Source organism: Loxodonta africana, chromosome 16 (assembly GCF_030014295.1).
Source record: "Loxodonta africana isolate mLoxAfr1 chromosome 16, mLoxAfr1.hap2, whole genome shotgun sequence".
Classification (NCBI taxonomy): Eukaryota; Metazoa; Chordata; class Mammalia; order Proboscidea; family Elephantidae; genus Loxodonta; species Loxodonta africana.
Genome location: NC_087357.1, coordinates 84,453,922 through 84,473,080, shown reverse-complemented (window position 1 = coordinate 84,473,080; position 19,159 = coordinate 84,453,922). Strand labels below are relative to the sequence as shown.

General features: G+C 45.0%; 1 protein-coding gene across 1 annotated transcript in view; it reads right to left on the bottom strand.

Moving 5' to 3' along the window:
- The window catches only part of FRMPD2 (FERM and PDZ domain containing 2), a 99,033-nt gene that overhangs the window by 26,668 nt on the left and 53,206 nt on the right, over nucleotides 1-19,159 (bottom strand). Inside the window, exons 15-20 of the mRNA XM_064269884.1 lie at nucleotides 13,785-13,971; nucleotides 9,093-9,184; nucleotides 6,692-6,784; nucleotides 5,855-5,962; nucleotides 5,646-5,759; nucleotides 982-1,187 (exon numbers count right to left, since the gene is read on the bottom strand). Coding sequence (XP_064125954.1) covers nucleotides 982-1,187; nucleotides 5,646-5,759; nucleotides 5,855-5,962; nucleotides 6,692-6,784; nucleotides 9,093-9,184; nucleotides 13,785-13,971 — 800 coding nt within the window. The remainder of the gene's footprint in view (nucleotides 1-981; nucleotides 1,188-5,645; nucleotides 5,760-5,854; nucleotides 5,963-6,691; nucleotides 6,785-9,092; nucleotides 9,185-13,784; nucleotides 13,972-19,159) is intronic.

Here is a 19,159-nt window from a genome sequence, read left to right as displayed (position 1 = left end):
GCTGCTAACCAAAAGACTGGAGGTTGGAGTCCACTCAGAGGCTCCTCGGAAGAAAAGCCTGGAGATCTTACTTACAAAAAATCAACAATTAAAAACCCTGTGGAGCACAGTTCTACTCTGACACACATGAGGTCTCCATGAGTAAGAATCAACTCCACGGCAACTAGCTTACTAGTTAAAGACTATGAGGCTAGAAACAGTGGGAGCGGTCACCACACCCCAGCATGAAGGGGCAAGAGGAGGGAGCCTGGAGAGAGTAGTCATGCAGCAAGACCACCTGATAGAGTCATGGTCTTCAGTAGAAGGACATAGCCAACCTGGGGCCACCATACAGGAGCAGATGACAAGCTTGTCCTCTCTCTTCCCTACCTGCAGCCTCCTGCTGGGGCTTCTCCTGGGCAGAGCCAACCAGCAGACAGAGAAAAGGGAGACTGCTAACACTGGCCAGAGCAGTGTGGAGAGGGTGAAGAGGGACCTGGAAGGGCAGAGGGAGACTCTCCTAGCCATATCTAAGGTGACACAGCTGAGAATGGTGGACCTAGGACGGAAGCGCATGGCTCTGTATATCAAAGCCCGGCTTCATCATCTTCTTACATGATATGGTTAAGAGCAAAGCCGCTGAGTCACCAAATTGGGAACCAATAAGAGGCCAAGAGTACGAAAGGCCTGATTGTCCATTCATTGCCCTTGGCAGGAATCATTCTCCTCCTGTGGTTACTCCCAGTAATAATCACAATTAACAGCCCTGGACACTGAGGCTCAAACCCTGACTCTTTGTGACCCAGGCACTGTGCTAGGAACTTTGCATTTTCCCCTTCAGACTCTTCTCAACAAGTATGCATTAATGCAGGTATTTATTTCCGTTTTGCAGATGACGATGCTAAAGTCCACCTGATGTGGCAAATAAAGAGCAAAGCAGGACTTCGTGCTCCACAGCCTCTTTCCTCCAAATTCTAGAAAGTGAACAAGGGAGATGATTACCTCTAGTGGCAGAGGTGAAAGCTGAGGCCTTAGCCTGGCCACTAAGCTCGGAGCCTGAGCCATTTCCTGTTTTTCAATCTTTTTGTTCTGGTCTTGTGCGTGCGATGGAAAACTTTCCTGGTGCCCATGGCTCAGGCTGTCTGCAGTGAAGACCTCAGGATTGGCTGTGCCATTCTTTTCCTCCCTTGGGGCATATTCACAAACACCTATAAAAACAAGCCAAGAATAAGTCGACAGCTTGGAAAGGCTGGAATCTTGGAGGCATCTCTACATGAGGTGAAGTTAATACCTCATGAAGGACACTGCCTTAAGAACAGAGGAACGGAAGATTCTGTATGTGATTCAAAACCCAAGTAAATAAAGCTTTTGTGATCCAACTATGAAGACACAAGAGCAATGGAGATTTAATAATGCCAGCTCCTCCTTATTAAGCCCTTGCCATGTGCTGGGTACTGTGTGTGTATATATATATACACATATACATATATATATATATACACACACACACACATCAGACATATATACGTATATGTATGTATATATATGTGTGCGTGTGTGTGTATATATATATATATCCTACTATCTTCTCAACAAGGAGCACTCGGTTAAGCACTCAGCTGCTAACTGAAAGGCTGGCAGTTTGAACCCACCCAGCAACTCCACAGGAAAAAAACCTGGCAATTTGCTTTGGTAAAGATTATAGCCAAGAAAACCCTATGGGGAAGTTCAACTCTGTCACATGGGGTCACTATGAGTCAGAATTGACTCGATGGTACCCAACAATCTTCTCAACAGACCCACCAGGAAGATGTTATCCAGTTTAACACAGTCAAAAACAAGTAGGGGGCAGGGAAGCATGATAGTTACTTGTTATTTTCGGTGATGGGAAAAAGTGGCACCAAATCTAAGTGTAGTGAGACAGCATGACCAAAGTAAATGATGCCTCTGAGAAGCGTTCAAAAGAAAAGTGTACCTGTACTAAAGAATTTGACATATATAAGATGGCAACAACTCCAACAAAGACCAAAAAAATGAGTGTATGATCACATATAGATGGGTATAGGTATATAGGTGTATGGGTAGGTACAGGTGTACACATACGTGAGAACAGATAGAAGTATCTATATGTACATGTACATACAGGTATGTGTATGTAGGCACATACATTCATCGAAGACGCAACTACAGACACTCCTCAGACTTAACCAAATACCTTCCAAGATTGCTTTTCCAGGTTTGAAAGCTTAGGACCACAGTCTCATGGGACAACTCTCGATGACATAATACACTTCACAAAGCTCATGTTCCGCTTCCTGGTAAGGTGAGTAGCAACCAGAGTCTTAAAAGCTTGTGAGCAGCTATCTAAGGTATAAATATTGGTCTCTACTCATCAGGAGTGAAAGAATAAGAAGGCAACCAGAATTTCAGAGAAAAAATAAGGCTGACAGCCTACAAGAGCCATGACCTCATCTACCCTAAGACCAGGAGAACTAGACGGTGCCCGGCTACCACCACTGACTATTCTGACTGGGGTCACAATAGATAGTCCTGGACAGAATAGGAGAGAAATGTAAAATGAAACTCAAAGTCCTAAAAAAGTCCAGACTAACTGGACCAGTTGAGACCAGAGGACTCCCTGTGACTTTCACCCTGAGACGTTCTTTAAACCTTGAACCTAAATTATCCCCTGAGATCACCTTTAAGTGAAATAGCCGAGTGGCTCACAAAATAAAAGATATTACCCATAGGACTAGTGTCCTACTGAAAAGCCATCTGTATGAAACCAAAAGGTCAACAATTACTCTAAAGCAAAGATGAGAAGGTAAGGGGGCAGGGAAACTAGAGTACTGGAAATGGAACAACCAGAACACAATTAAAGAGAATGTTGACACATCGTGAAAAATGTAACTAATGTCACTGAAAAAACTGGATGGAAATTTTCAAACAGGAACCTAACTTGCTGCGTAAACTTCCACCAAAAACACAATAAAATATTATTTAAAAAACAATAACAACAAAAACGATTAAGTAGCTTGCCCAAGATTCCATGCCAGCATGTAAAAAAGTGCTTGGTAAGCTGGCTGTCCTGGAGACTCCACTGAGCACATCTGTGACCACCAAGTCATCCAGGGTCCTTTTGGGGTACTTGGTAATTACCAGACAGTGGGGTGCCCGTGAGTGAAGGCTGGGCCACTGATTCCTATTTACCTATGTCTAACCTTTGACAGAGGAAAAAACTAACCTTTGACAGAGGAAAAAACCATAAGGTGGGAAATCAAACAGATAAAACCTTGGGCCAAGTACTTAACATTTCTGGACCTCAATTTCTTTATATCTAAAATGGACATAATATTAAAATAATAGTGATTATATAGAAAGATTATATATTTATATATAATGGAGAGAGAATATATTCTATATATCATATAGAAATATATGTACATGGCTTAATGTACATGATAGAGCCTCAATAAGTATATTTATTGTTAATATTAGGTTTTCTATAAATACATACGGAAGGAATACACAATTGATTTTATTTAGATCTGGATTATAAACATACAAGCAGAGTTACTACTTCTTGATACAGGCACATTAGCACCCAGAGAAGTACACAAACTCATGTCTTAAACGAAGTTATTCAAATCTGAAGATATCTAGTAAGGAGTGGTGGGGCCACCATTCCCTACCACCGTATTCCTGGCCATTTCATGTACATATACTATTGTCATCGTCCTTCTGGTAATTTTGTAAGCAACTGTGAATTTTTTCCATACTATCCTTAAGAGAGGAGGGTGAGATTTATAACTGAATTAAAAAGTCAAGCCCTGCAACTTGTGTCCTGACTAATAGCAGTACAAGCTAGAGACCTCCTATGGGTAGTTAAAACTCAGTTTTCTGGGGACCATGATGGCTGCTTGTGATGGGAATGTCATCTGCCTGGCCCTAATTTCCAGCCTAGACCAGCCACTCCAATGGCAGCCTAGCCAGATAAAAATTCATGGTAGTCAGTCTCTGTTCCTGGAGATCCAGCCAGCATCACCCTGAAAACAATATCCACAGCAATGGTAATGCAGGAACTGCTGTGTAAGGAACCCAAACTCTGACAGCAACAGAGTGGCCAACAGGGGGCTGGGACCCCACAGTGAGCAGACGTGGTGGAACTCACAGGCATTGTGGAGAACACATCACATAAAACTCTAACACTGAGATGGTGGCTGGAGCACCACAGGCTTTGGGCAATTTCTGATACCCATCATAGCAGGCCATCAGAGAACTACTCTGAATGAGATTTGATTAGATGTCTCCTGACAACAAATTGGACGGTTGGACTGCTCTTCTCAGTCCTACTCTTCTGGAGAGTGTGGACGGAAATGTAGGAAGAGCCGAAATATTGTGAGAAAAACAAGCAATGCCGGGAATCCAGTGGAGATGGTGAATGGAGGCTGGTGTTCGTGGGCACGCTGGTGTGGGCTATGGACAACTCTAACCTCAGGGTGAAGGGCACGTTGCGAGGCCCCGGTGGCCACCTTGCATCCTTTCATGGAGTCTGCGACACCTGAGAAAGCCCTCTGATGGCGGTCTATGCACGTGAGCCTGAGAGTGCACGTGTTTTCCAGAGGGCAAGGCAAACAGGAGGAGGAGGCCAACATTTAGGACTTAGAAAATGAGGCTGATGGGACGTGAAGCATTTCTGCACGTAAAGGGGACGTTGCACAATGCCCTGAAGTGTGAGGAAGAAAGTCATGAACTTGAATTTGCAGGCAACCTGCTCTTAAATTGCAGGACCACCCAATCAAAAAGCAGTGGTGGTCTCAGGTAACCTTCCCCCTTATCTCCATCGAGCCCCTCAATCCTGTCCCAAATAAATAAATAAACAATTGCCATTGAGTCTATTCTGACTCATGGCAACCCCATGTGTGTCACAGTAGAACTGCGCTCCATGAAGTTTTCATGGCTGTGACTTTTGAGAAGCAGAGGCCTTTCTTCTAAAACTCACTCTAAAATTCACGCTCTGGGTGAATTTGAAGCTCCAAACTTTCAGCTAATAGTTCAGCATGAACCATTTCCACCAGCGACCCCCTCTGTTCCAAACAAACATAACCATAATATTCTTTGATATAGACAGTTGTTGCTCTCTCAGTCTTATCTGGAGGATGAATAAAAACATCTTTTAAAAAAATTACTGTTTTGGCTAATCTATAACGTACACACAAAGCAAGAACAGCATGGTTGCTAGACATATTCAGCTTCAAGAAACGTGCCCAACCCTTTCCCCACCGACTGCCGCGCCTAAGGCCCAGCTACATAGAGATCTATGTAGAGCTCCTTCCAGTAAAGACTCAGGTGACAGTAAGAGTGTCCTCCCTGTCACACATGGAAGAATGGACAGAAACAGTTGCCATGGGTGGATCCAGAATGTTTAATAAAGAATTAGAGTGGGGCATCCCCTTTCAGCAGGACCAATGAAGATACAGCCCATTGTGCCCCTGAAATTCAGGGCTTATTGATTTGTGCCACTACATTGCTTCTTGGCAAGCCATTACCATGAAGAAAGCAATACAAAAGAACTATGAGACTTAACGACCCGGTACCCCACGGTAATAACGTGCTTCTGAAAACAGAAGTGTGTCTTCATATTTGGAAAGTAGGCTAAGACGTACCTTCTGACTGAGAAATGATTAGTTCTATGTTGTCAGCGTTCTGAATCATTCTAGCAGCCATGCTGAAGGTGAAGCCCTGCAGGCTGATGTGATTCAAGGCAAGTATCTGCCCCCCTGGAAAAACAAAACATCTCCACAATTCCATCAAGGAAATAAGAAAGGGCAGGTCCTTAAGGCAGCACCCCTGGCAATTTACCAAGAAGACATACCTGTTTTGATCTTGTTAGTTTTTTCTGCTGGTCCCCCAGGTAAAATGGAAGATATAAAGATGCCAGGGTCAGTTTTGCCTACACCCTGTCCTCCATTAATGACAAAACCTGTAATCCAAGGTGATATTTAGTGATAAAATGATGCTTCCTGACTTTGCAGTTCAGGGAGGTTAGGGTATTTGCTTGAGGTCACACAACTAGCAAGTGGTATGGCTGATATTTGCACACAGTTCCTGTGATTCTCAAACAGCTCTTTTTCCTCCACAACTATACAGGGAGAAAACTGGGGGAGTGTTCCCTCCCTGTTAGCACAGCCAAGCTAGGAACACAGCCCTAACATGCACTGGAGTTTGCTCCAGCCTATAACCAGATAGGAATGAGCTGTTTTTTAATCAGACACCCTGTCTCAGTATCTTGCTTATTGTTTGGTTTCAAGGGCTATAAAATGTGCTCCCTAGTAAGAGGGGAAGAAGATTGATTATTCCTCCCTCCCCATCATGAAGAATCTAAATACACTAGAGAAAGCCATTAGGAAGTCTTTCTCTGTCTTGTACCTAGATACTCAAGATATACAAAGATTTATCAGGCCTAAAAGGAAAACTTTGACTCAAAAGTCCAATTGCTCTTTTGGTTAGCAGCTATAGCTCTGAACCACTATGCCAGCAGGGTTCCTTTACTCTTTAGGGACATTTAAAGGTAAGAAACAGCAGAAGTGATCACTGAAAAAGGTAGACTGGGATAGGAAGGTCAGGTAAGGGAAGTAGAAAAGTCATATGGGAAGGGTTAAGCCCTCTGACCAGCAGCAGAGTTCGGGTCTCATCTGGGGGGACTCCTTACCAAAACCATGACGTGGGTCACGTCTCAGCGTCACACACACAATTTCACAATCCGGCTTAGTTGCAAAAGTCTTTATCCTGTTATTTTGAGACCCTGGAAGTGGAAACAAAGCAATACATTGTGTTTTCCCTGTAATTATTATCAGGGACCTAATACAAAGGGGATCCCTGGAGGCTCAGTGGTTAAGAGCTATGGCTGCTAATCAAAAGGTTGGCAGTTTGAATCCGCTGGCCACTCCTTGGAAACCCTGTGGGGACAGTTCTACTGTGTGCTATAAGGTCACTGTAAGTAGGAATTGACTTGATATCAATGGGTTTGGGTTTTTTTGGTTTTTAATACAAAGGTGGGGGGGGTCTGTGGGTGATGCAAATGGTTACGTAATCAGCTAGTCACTAAAAGGTTGGTGGCTGTGAAGAACAAGTCCTTCTGACAGCAGGTGGGCAAGCTTTCTCCGTTCCTCTACCTGCTGGCATCTCTGGGCCTCAGAACAAACCATCACCACCACTGAGGCCTGAGGTCTTGCTAGCAAGGTTAGAAAGATAGCATTCTGAGCTAACCACTCCCCTCCTTAGGAAGTCAGGGGGGCACAGTGCAGTAGGATGCTTGTTAACAGGTTAAAAAGACACAATTAGTCACCTACGCTGGGGTATAAAATAGCCAGGAGACGAAGTTTTCTCAGTCTTCTAAGATACGGTGCAGGTTGGGCACACACAGCATAAGCCTATAGTCCACCTAAGTGGGACCTGACCAGGGGCAGACCAGCATAGGTAGGGTACCACTTAAGCCCCTCACCCATGACACAAAGTGGGGTGTACAAGGAAGAGTCATCATCTCTGCCCAGACAGCTTTTGAGAGGGGGACTGGTCCTGGTGGAACTTTTCTGGTTGTATGCTGTGTGGTTCTTACAGGTAATAAAAGCTACTTTCCACTACTCTGTCCTATGAGTCGGAATCGACTCGACGGCCGTGGGTTTCCACTTTCTAATGTGTGTTTAGGCTCTAATCAGCAGGATGTGATGTTTATGGAGCAAACCATATTAGTTCTTAGTGCCCTTTTCTGATGCCCTCCTGGCTATTTAGAAATCAGGTACAACCTGTGAGAACCACACAGATTTGGACTGTTGACTTTCAGTGGTCCAACCCCCCCCCCAGAGGTGCCTGAGAAGAAAGGCCTGGCAACCTGCTTCTGAAAGGTCACAGTCTTGAAAACCAATGGAATACAGTCCTACTCTGACACACCTGCGGTCGCCATGAGTCAGAACCAACTCGATAGCAACTGGTGTTTGCTAGGGTTTTTTTTTTTTTTAAATACAAAAGAAGTTAATGATATTTGACTACAAAAACAAGCAAACCTGACAGCAAAATCAATTCAAATTTAATATCCCAACAATACTAGGACTAAATCATTGAACGCATAGTTCTGAAGCACTCACTGCATTGGCGTTGGTCAAGTTTGCACCAAAAGAGCAGAGGTGAGGCAGGGTGGGCAGCGGTGCTTGCCTGGAAGGAGGGGGTCGTTTTCCGCTAGTTTTCTAGGTTGATTTTCTCTGCACTGGTCTGGGGACAAGCAGAGGATGGGCAGAGATGTACCTGCTTGGCAGTGACATCTACACAGGAGCTCAGGGGTGCAGCAGCACAGCCACCCCTTCTCCCGCCTCTAATAACCAAGGGTGATACTGGCCGCGGCCTGGCCTGGGTACCCTGGAGCACTTTCCCCAGCTCTTGGAAGAGACCCAGAGCACAGCCTTCAGGAAGCTGCAGGCAAGCTGGAGTCCAATGCTGACAAAAGTGCACATGGGAAAATCCCCAAATGGTGACCCACCACAGCAGAATTTTTGACATCTGTCCCTTCCCCCAGGAACCGTGAAGGACACTGGTAGACAGTTAATGACAATGAGTTGCCTGGTGGCGTCCCAGATCTAACTCACAGCCTTCACCCTTCTCTAGTGTCGGTATTTCTCTAATTTAGAATGACTTTGTCTTTGCACTCAGTCGGGAGCCTGCGGGAGGATGCCTGACAAGAGAATGCTGTGTATCCTGCACAAGTTTTCTGGTGAAAACTGAGAGACGGCACACCTGGGCCTGCATGAAGACATGCAGCCAAAGTGGATGGTGCGTCTTTCTGATCACACCGCTCCACGGCAGGTATTCCCGTTCTGCGCCAGAGCACTGGGAACGTTTTAGTCAAGGCTACCGCCACTTCTGATCTGGCTACCCAGCAAAAGCCGGACGTTGACTGCACAGCTCTTCCTAGCCAGAAGTGGTTTGGAAAATAATTTTTAAAATGAAAAGGTTGTGAACATTATTTGGGAAGCAAAATGAAGTGGTAACAAAAGATTTAAAGCAAGCCTCACGTGGAAAGTCTCCTTTGCCCCAAACCTAGCCCATGGCCAGCTCCATACCGTTCTGAACAGGCAGTGCACAGACAGGGTCAGAACTCCTTGGCTTCAGGGTCATACAGGCGCTCTCTAGCTGTTCCGGGCCAGTGGAGGGGCTGCGGGGAAAGGCAACAAGATAAGGTGCCATTATAAGGCAACTTCTTGGGCTTTCTAAATGTGGACCTTGGCCTGAGGAAGGCAGCCTCACAAGGCAGCCCCCATCAAGGACTCATCTCTTCATCGGGAGTGCACTGAAAAGAATGACTTACTGTCTTAGCGGGAGACACTGGGGTTACCCAGGCCCGGTAAAAATCCCCACAATTTCAGCTTTGGGTAGGTTACTCAGCCATTCAAAACCTAAAGCCATAAAGTAGGATTAATATTCCTACATCCCAGGGTTGTTATGATACCAAAAGATTTTGTTGTTGTTAGTTCCATGGAGTCAGCTCCACGTCATGACGACCCCACGTACAACAGAACAAAATGCTACCCAGTCCTGCACCATTCTCACGATGGCCAGCATGCTTGAGTTCTTTGCTGTCCTCCAACCTAAGGGGCTCCTCTTCCAGCACTGCACTGGAAAATATTCTGTTATGAACCTTAATATTTTCACTGGCTACTTTTCAGAAATGCATCACCAGGCTCCTTCCTAGTCTGTCTTAGTCTGGAAGCTCTGCTGAAACCTGTCCACCATGGGTGATCCTGCTGGTATTTGAAATACTGGTGGCAGCACTTCCAGCATCCTAACAACATATTAACCACCACAGTCCGACAACCTGACAGATGGGTTATAAAATAGTAAGTGTAAAATATCTGACATTTAATATTAATTTTGATAATAATACTAATAAATGATTCTGATTTTTTGTTTGTCTATTATTTTTGTTTTTAGCTGACTGCCTTTAGCTGGACTGGGCATGCTCCAGCCCCACAGGCCCACCTTCAGTTTGCACCTGAGGGCTTCACACGATCACCTGCTTGAGCCTTGCAGCCAGTTGGATTTGATACCCTCTGATCATACCAAAGAAACTCTGGTGGTGTAGTGATGAAAAGCTATGGTTGCTAACCAAAAGGTTGGCAGTTTGAATACAGCAGGCACTCCTCCTTGAAAACCCTATGGGGCAATTCTGCTCTGTCGTATAGGGTCACTAGGAGTCAGAATCAACTCAATGCAACAGGCTTTGGCTTTGATCAGACCAAGGAGTCTCTGGGTGGCACAAATGGTTACCTGCTCAACTACAATATCAACTAAAAGGTCGGTGGTTTGAATATGCCCAAAAGGCACCTTGGAAGAAAGGCCTGGAGGCCTGCTTCTGAAAAGTCACAGCCTTGAAAACCCTATGGAGCAGTTCTGCTCTGCAGTCTATGGGGTGGCCACGAGTTGGGATTGACTTGACAACAGCTGGCTTGCTTGGCTTGATCATACCAAGCTAAGAACAAGAACCTTTCATGTAGGCATTCAACTGGCCTTTCCATATTCCAGGCCAGGAGAATAATTAATCAAATGGGGGCTCTGCCCTATCCCAAGATCAGTTCTGCCCAGAGATAAGATAAATTCAGGGATAAACAAAGTAGAAAATGAAAAATTCCAGCTGAGAAGGAGGAATAATGCAAAGTTGGGGCTGCTCAAAGCCCTGGACAAAAGCTGATGCTGGGCCTGCCCAGGATCACCAACCACCTGAGCAGGTTCTGTCGCCCTTGGTCACACAGCATCACTGAGCCCATCACCAACCACCTCAGCAGGTTCTGTCACCCTTGGTCACACAGCGTCACTGAGCCCATCACCAACCACCTGAGCAGGTTCTGTCGCCCTTGGTCACACAGCATCACTGAGCCCATCACCAACCACCTGAGCAGGTCCTGTCGCCCTTGGTCACACAGCGTCACTGAGCCCATCACCAACCACCTGAGCAGGTTCTGTCGCCCTTGGTCACACAGCATCACTGAGCCCATCACCAACCACCTGAGCAGGTCCTGTCGCCCTTGGTCACACAGCGTCACTGAGCCCATCACCAACCACCTCAGCAGGTCCTGTCGCCCTTGGTCACACAGCATCACTGAGCCCATCACCAACCACCTGAGCAGGTCCTGTCGCCCTTGGTCACACAGCATCACTGAGCCCATCACCAACCACCTGAGCAGGTCTTGTCGCCCTTGGTCACACAGCGTCACTGAGCCCATCACCAACCACCTGAGCAGGTTCTGTCGCCCTTGGTCATACAGCATCACTGAGCCCACACTGCACCCTGGTTTTAGGCAGCTGGGCTAAGGCAGGGGGTGCTGGCCACAGACAGCTTCTATTTGTATCCATGGATCAGTGATACCAGGCATCCTCAGCAAGGAGCTTGCACTGTTGAGAGGAATCAGAGCCAGAACAGGAAGAACAAGAGAGATGGAGGCGAGACAGCGAGTGGAGCAGCAAGGGGCATGCACAGAGCTGTGTATTTTAGCAATTTTGACCCAAGTTGACCAAGAATCTACCAAGTGTCAGGCCCTGGCCTGCCAAGGCATCGAGGGGAAAAGGGTGAATCAGATGTGGCCTTGCCTTCTGGGAGTACCCAAGCAGCATGTGAGGAAGATGCTTTTCATGCCACATAACCAGTTGCCCTTGAGTTGATTCCAACTTGTGGACCCCGTGAGTGTCAGGGTAGAACTATGCTCCATAGGTTTTTCATGGCTATAACCTTTTGGAAGAAGATAGCTAGGCCTGTCTTCTAAAGTACCTTTGGGTGGTTTCAAACCACCAACCTTTCAGTTAGCAGCTGAATACTTCACCATTGCACCACGCAGGGACACTTTCGTACTGCCTAGAACTGACCAAAATGCTAAGCAAGAGGCCTTAGCAGAGTGCTTATGGGGTCAGAGGAAGGAGAAATCATGGCAGACTCAGAGGAGCCAAGAAAGGCTACAAGGGGGTGGTGGCCTTTGGGGGGCCTTTGGAGAAGAGGAAGGGCTTTCTAGCTTTTCTGCCCATGAGAGCTCAAGCTCAACTCACGCTGACAATGTCTTGCCTCAAATGCCTGTCTTTCCTCTTTCTGCCTAAAGCTTCTTCTGCACTCTGTTAATACGGCAGGAGCCGCCTATGCCAGCCCCAGACCTAAGCTTTAATAGGACAGGCAGCTTCCACCGTGGGCTCTTGGAGCCCTGAGCTTCCATGTAAGAAGTCTGAAGCCCTTGCTGGAATCACCAGGTGAAGAGGCCTGAGACTACAGGGAAAGAGAGCAGGGCCCAGATGTGCCCATGATCTCGGCCATCTCTACCCAAGGCCAGGCAGGTAAGGAAAGCCATCTTGGGCCCTCCAGGCTGTCAGGCTGCCTGCTGAGTACTATCAAGTGATCCTAGTGAACACCACGGAAAGTGGAAGAATCATCCACCTAAACCCTGCCTGAATTTCTGACCCACAAAATTGTGAGAAACGGTAATAAAACAGTTGTTTTGAACCACTGCCTTTTGCAGTGGCTTGTCACACAACAGTGGAAGCCCAGGGTGGTTTTCTTCATTATTGATTTTGTTTGCAGTGGGTAGCAACACACATTTGCATTAACAGAATTTGGGGTAATAATTTTCCAAAAATTACCTTAAAATACACGTACATCTTGGTTCAGATGGATCATCCATACCCTATTGTTGAAGCAGATCTATAACTTATCAAAAAAAAAAGTGGCTCACAGAGCAGCCTTCCTTGGCCACGTGCTGCCTGTGGATCTGTGCTATTTACAAAATTTGCAAAGCATGATGTGTAATCAAGGTTCTAGGCTATTTTTAAATTCATGAGTCACTGTTTTATAATGTAAAATGATGTATATAAGCTCCTAATTTCCACATATAAGTTAAAACACAAGCAATTCCTTGATAGGAAAGGTAGCATAGTGTAGAGGTTAGGAGAACAGACTCCAGAGCCAGCTGGATGGGTTAGAATCCCAGCTCTTCAGTTTCCTCATCTGTAAACTGGGGAGAACAATACAAAATTGCTTCATAGGGCGTGAGGGTTAAACTTGTTAATATGTATAAGTTCTTAGAACAATATCTGGGCTTATGATAAAACCAAACAAACAGGTTTATCACGACTTGTTTACTTTGATCTCTTCAGTGTCATATTACTACCTAGTTCTTTCTGCACCAAAAAATAGGAGGGATGTAATAAAGGGTAAGAGGGTATTTTAGCATAGACTTAGCCCATAGCTCCACCGCCTATCTGTCAGTTTGTCGTACTGTGATGGCTTGCATGTTGCTATGATACTGGAAGCTATGCCACTGGTATTTCAAATACCAGCAGGGTTACCCATGCTGGACAGGTTTCAGTGGATCTTCCAGACTAAGACAGGCTAGGAAGAAAGGTCTAGCAATCTACTTCTGAAAATTAGCCAATGACACCCCTATGGATCACAACAGAATATTGTCCAATACCATGGTGCCAGACCGGGCAATGTTTCACTCTGTTGTACATGGGGTTGCCCTGAGTCAGAGCCAACTTGACACCAACTAACAACAACAGCCCATAGCTGGCCTTCATAGATTTCTGTAGAACATTGGGTGGTCATTGTTCAGAATCGATTCCGGAGCTACTGGCTTTTGTTTTAGTTGACAGTCAACCAATAAGTTTACACATCCCTCAGACACCTGACATCCTTTGAACAGTTTTTTCAGGTACTGATAATTCCATGGCCCCAAGCACATGATGGCTTGGGGCCCAGGGAACAGATGTGTCAAACCCACCTGCCTCTGGTTCCTTCCTTGCCAGCCTCCTTGCTGTTTTCCACGTTGAGGCCATCCAAGGATGTGCTCTGCAGGCTTCTAGGGGCTTCATCTAGCCTGGGCTCAAACAGTGCATCTTCTGAGCATGGCCTGACCTGGGCCTGCCGTGCAGGGTTCAAGCTGGCCCTTTGCACAGGCGTTTCATGGTCTGAATGTGAAGAGAAAAAGACAAACATGAATACATGTAAGAATGATGCTGGTTCCACTACTCTTGTGGCCACAGCACATCAAAGGCCCATATCCTTTCTCCCTTTTCTTCTTCTGCACTGAAAGTCCTGCTATTTGCCTCATGCAAACTCGGGGAATTCTTGTGATGAGAGGAACCCCAGAGAGAGAAGAAGAAAGAAACAAGATGCTCTCCTCCCCCTGTAGCTGACGGAATTCCAAGCCAAGTAGCCTGTTCTGATGGTGCTAGCCCAAGAGCATCCATGAGAATGTCGTAGCTCATATTTTCTGAAATATAAGTACATATGAAACGTGTTAGGTCTCCCAGCTCTGACCGGTTTCCTCCCTTTGCACACACGGGCTTAATAAATATCTCAGATGGATTCCTTAACATGACACCATGCATGGGAGTGACTCTCACCACTTCACGATTCATGTCATTAATAAGAAATTGGGTTTGATAGATAGACTCTGAAAATAACAGGGCTTGACACCAAGCCTAGTTTGTATTTCTAAAATGGAAAATGATGATTACATTTTGACCATCTGCTCCCTGCTAAAATAGAGAAGGAAAGAATGCTCGAGCACAAAGCACTCGTGTGACTTGCGTTCTCTGTGAATGTGTGTGCGTGCGCATCTAATGCACTGTAAATTGTCTCCACCACAAGGGTCTCTGAGGGTATTTATCTCATCAATCAGACCCCCTGTCTTCCCTGCATTGGAGTCTGGCTTGTTGCCAGGACTATGCCTTCTGAAAAATCTAGCCTTTAAAAAACATTTTTTGAGAACTTCCTGTATTTCCAGTAAATTATGGTACCATCATCACATGCAGTAGACAAGAAATTATTGAGGAGTTTAAGCAATGTGAATAGGACCTGCACCTTTTGCACCGACTTCATGATATCTTTTTACAGAACTTGGGTCTGTTCAAAAAAATCACACAAACAACAGTAACATCAACACCGACAACAGTAACACCAACTCCAACAACTTTTTTGCCTCAGGCTGGGTCCTCTAGAGAAGCAAAACCAGCGAAGGATGTAAACACATGTGTAGAGAGAGATTTTATCAAAGAAATAGCTTATGTGGTTGTAAAGGCTGGAAATTCCCAAGTCTGTGGGTCAGGCTGGAGGCTTCTCCCGACTCATGTAGCTGCAGGGGCTGATGAACCCAAGGGTGATAGGTCAGACAGCAGGCCTCTTGGTCACAGGATATGGAGGCTAACTAATCCCAAGATCGGCAGGTAAGCTGCTAGCTTGAGTCCCGAGAACTGGAGGTCAGATAAACAGGAGACAGCTGCAGGATCCAGAGTGAGCAAGAGCCAATGAGCTTTGCCAGAAAGTCCACCTATATTGGATGCAGGCCACACCTCCAAGGAAACTCCCTTTCAACTAATTGGTTGCTCAGAACAGATCTCATCATCAAGGTGATTACATTATTACAAACCCACCAAACTATATCATAACTGCCAAACCACTGAGAATTACGGCCCAGCCAAGTTAACACATAACCTTAACCATATCAGTCTACCCCTTTTCATCTTGGTACCTGTACACGCTCTAAATAAAGACAACCATAAAGTCATACTTGCACCTAACACGATACAACCAACATGTGTACAAAAAAAATGCAGTAGCCCTGTTTACATCTTATATTTTGTAAGTGAAGAAAACAAAAATATTTGATGCACACATACAAGGAAGACATATTCACAACAATTACAGCCTTCATTTCTGCAACTGGTAGTAGCTGGTATTTAGAACTCCCTCCTTCCACCACCCATTTTGTATTCCCTTTACCCTCAGCAAGCACCTCAGCTGGTTGTAGTTCTTTTGGAGTCTACTGCACCTCCTCTTGGGTCACAAGTTGTTCTTCACCTTTTGGGGATCACTGGGAACTAAGTCCAGTTATAGGTCTAGAAACAAAAATTGGTGGTGGGGATGTGTTCTGAGAACATTCAGCAACCTCTGGTAAGGTATCTGCCTCAGGTGATGCCCCAGGCGATGACTTAGACAAAGGCTCTTCAGACACTGCTGGGTTAATCTCATCAGATGGGGGTGGAGGGACTAATGGTTTTACTGGGAAGGGTGATTTAGCCTACAAACATGGAGTAATCTCTTTGGATAGGAGAGGGCTGGTCTATTAGTAGGGGTGATTCAATGAAATTTAGGGGCTCAATGTCCCCAGCTTTCTGATTATCTGTCTATATGACCCCATCCCAAGTTCAGGATCCCATTTTTTCCCAATCAATGCCCTCACTTTAACTGGACAGCACTCGAGGTTGTGAATTCAATTGGCATTGTAATTCAGCCACTCTTACAATAAGACTCTGGGTTTGTTTTCAGCAATATCAACTCTGTTACTACAAGAAATAAGACTTTCTTTCAAGGCACGAGTGGAAACTCTGAGGTCATTTATGTGGAGGTTGAACTTTGACTCTGAAGCCCTAAGCTCATCTTTTTTTTTTTTTTTTAACACTTTGTCTAGCAAAACCAGGACCAATCAACCAGCTTCCTTATATTTCTCATTATGAGAAAATTGTAGAAAGGCATCAAACATGCAATCACCCTGAGCCTTGCCTTTCACTTGATCTATGGGTGGTGATATTTTGTGTATTTCTATTGTCGCCTCACATCATTTATTAGCAGAGCCCTCTTTACTACTGGAGGCAGAGTCATCGACATCTTGAAGACTAATCAGACTTAAGAATCAATTTGGGAAACTCATCCTTACAATTTTGTTTCTCTAAAACCACTCTCAGTACCAAACTCTGTCTCAGTTATCTAGTGCTGCTGTAACAGAGGTACCACAAGTGAATGCCTTTAACCAACAGAAATTTATTCTCTTACAGTTTAGAAGGATAGAAGTTCAAGTTCAGGGTGCCAGCAACAGAGGAATGGTTTCTTTCTCTGTTAGCTCTGGAGGAAGGTCCTTGTCATCAAACTTCCCATGGTCTAGGAGCTTCTAAGCACAAGGACCCCAGGTCCAAAGAACGCACTCTGCTCCCTGCTCTTCTTTCTTGGTGGCATGAGGTCCCTCTCCTCTCTGCTTGCTTCTCTCTTTTATGTCTCAAAAGAGATTGACTCAAGATATAACCTAATCCTGTAGGTTTGATTCCTGACTCAATAACATAACTGCCTCTAATTCTGCCTCATTAACATCATAGAGGTAGAATTTACAACACATAGGATTATCACATAAGATCACAAAACAGTGGACAATCACACAATACTGAGAATCATGGATTAGCCAAGTTGACACACACTTTTGGGGGACACAATTCTAACCATAAAAGATTTTATTGTATATACAATGGTAGGCACATTATCTGCATTGCCTCATTTAATCCGCACAATATCTCCATGGGATAGATAATAGTACACCCATTTACAGATAAGAGAACTTGAGGCTAAGAGAGAGTTGATAGCTTGCTCGGAGTTCCAAGGCTAGAAAGTGGTAGAGACAGGACTCAGGCCCAGACTGACTGACTCCACAGAGATGTCAACAATACAAAGACAAATACAGCAACGTAGTAGATTCACCTTTTAACCAGTACCCAAAGGGACAGTGACCTTAGCTGACATTATCATACATTAAGGCCTACTGGGATCTGGTCTGGTGTCTACACTGCAGCAGTGGCATGCTCCAGGCACATGTGTGGTGGTAGCAGGATCTCAGCACAGAGAGATTTAGCTGGTTAGAAGCAAGACCCTGTCCAGAGGCTGGGGACACAGGAATAAGGGGCTGACTCCAGGGGAGGGGAGCTCACAGAAGGTAGATGAGGAGGGAAAGCCCCAAGAGTCTGGGTTCTAGACAGGACTCTGCTCCCAGCAAGAAACTGGAGCACATCAGGAGAGTAAGGAGGAACCCAGTTATCAAGGCAGAGGCCACATGGTGAGGGTCAGAAAACTAGATCAGGGATGTCAAGAACTTAGCATTATAAACTTAACCTGAAGCAGTGCTGGTTAACAGCAGAGGGGATGGTGGGACTGGGGTGAGCACTATTAACATTATTAGGCCTCAGCTTAATGGGGGCAATTTGGAGGACAGACAGTGGGAGAAAGATGCCTTGGATAGCAAGAGAGCCAAGAAATGAGTGAATGGAGCACTTGATAACCTTTTAGGAACGGAAGGAAGAGTCTCAAAGAACATCCCAAAGCTACTGACACACTGAGAAGAGTGAATGGTATCTGTTCACTGACCCATGGGTGACTTACAGCATAATCATGGCACCAGAGAAGAGCTGTCAAATGTTCAAATCCATCTGCACAGCAAGGGCTGAAGTCCAAGTGTTTCAAGGGCACAGGAGATGCTCAGAGCTAAGAGCCATGAGATCCAAGGAAAAAGGAGCCAGGAAGGAATCCTGGGCAGCCCACTGTAAATCTAGAGTCTCAGAGCCACAGGGCTCATGAGAGGGGCCAAGATCACCCCTCTAGCCCCAAGTCTCCCATCTGAAAGGGCTGAGAAAGGCTGTTGAGACCCACTCTGTCATGTTGACAAATCCTGCCTAATTTATTCTTGAAATTATATGCTTCAAAAAGCTCGATGATTTTTGTCTTTTGCCAGGGAACCAAATATAACTATAAAGTAATATGTTTGTTGAGAAAATTCACTGAAGAATGACTAGGAAACATTTGGGAAATGTTCAGTTTCTCAACAATCAAAGAAATGCAAAATAATGCAACAGTGACAAACCATTTTTATCCATCAAACGAATAAAGATAAATGTGATGCTATCTATTCCGGCCAGGATGCCACAAACAGACATGATGATACTGGGCACAGGAATGGCATTGAGAAAACTACCGAGGGCCTCATATTAAAATTTTCCTGTGCTGTCATACAATTATACCTATACAATTATAACTACATTTCTGACCTTGCTTAAAGAAATAACCTGAGGTATAGAAAAATATGTTTTCCAATAATGTTTTTCCTTAATATTACTTATAATATTGAAAAATCAAAAGCAAACTAAATATTCAAAATAGAAGAACGATGAAGTAAATGATTGTATTTGCACATAAGTCACTCATTCATATAGAAAAGATTTATAATTGCCTCTTACTTGACACAGCTCTGTTGCACACTGGGGCTGTGAGGCAATGGGATACTACCTTGCCTCAGGAACTCCCAGTATGGTGCACCTGTAGGCAGATGTACCAACAAAT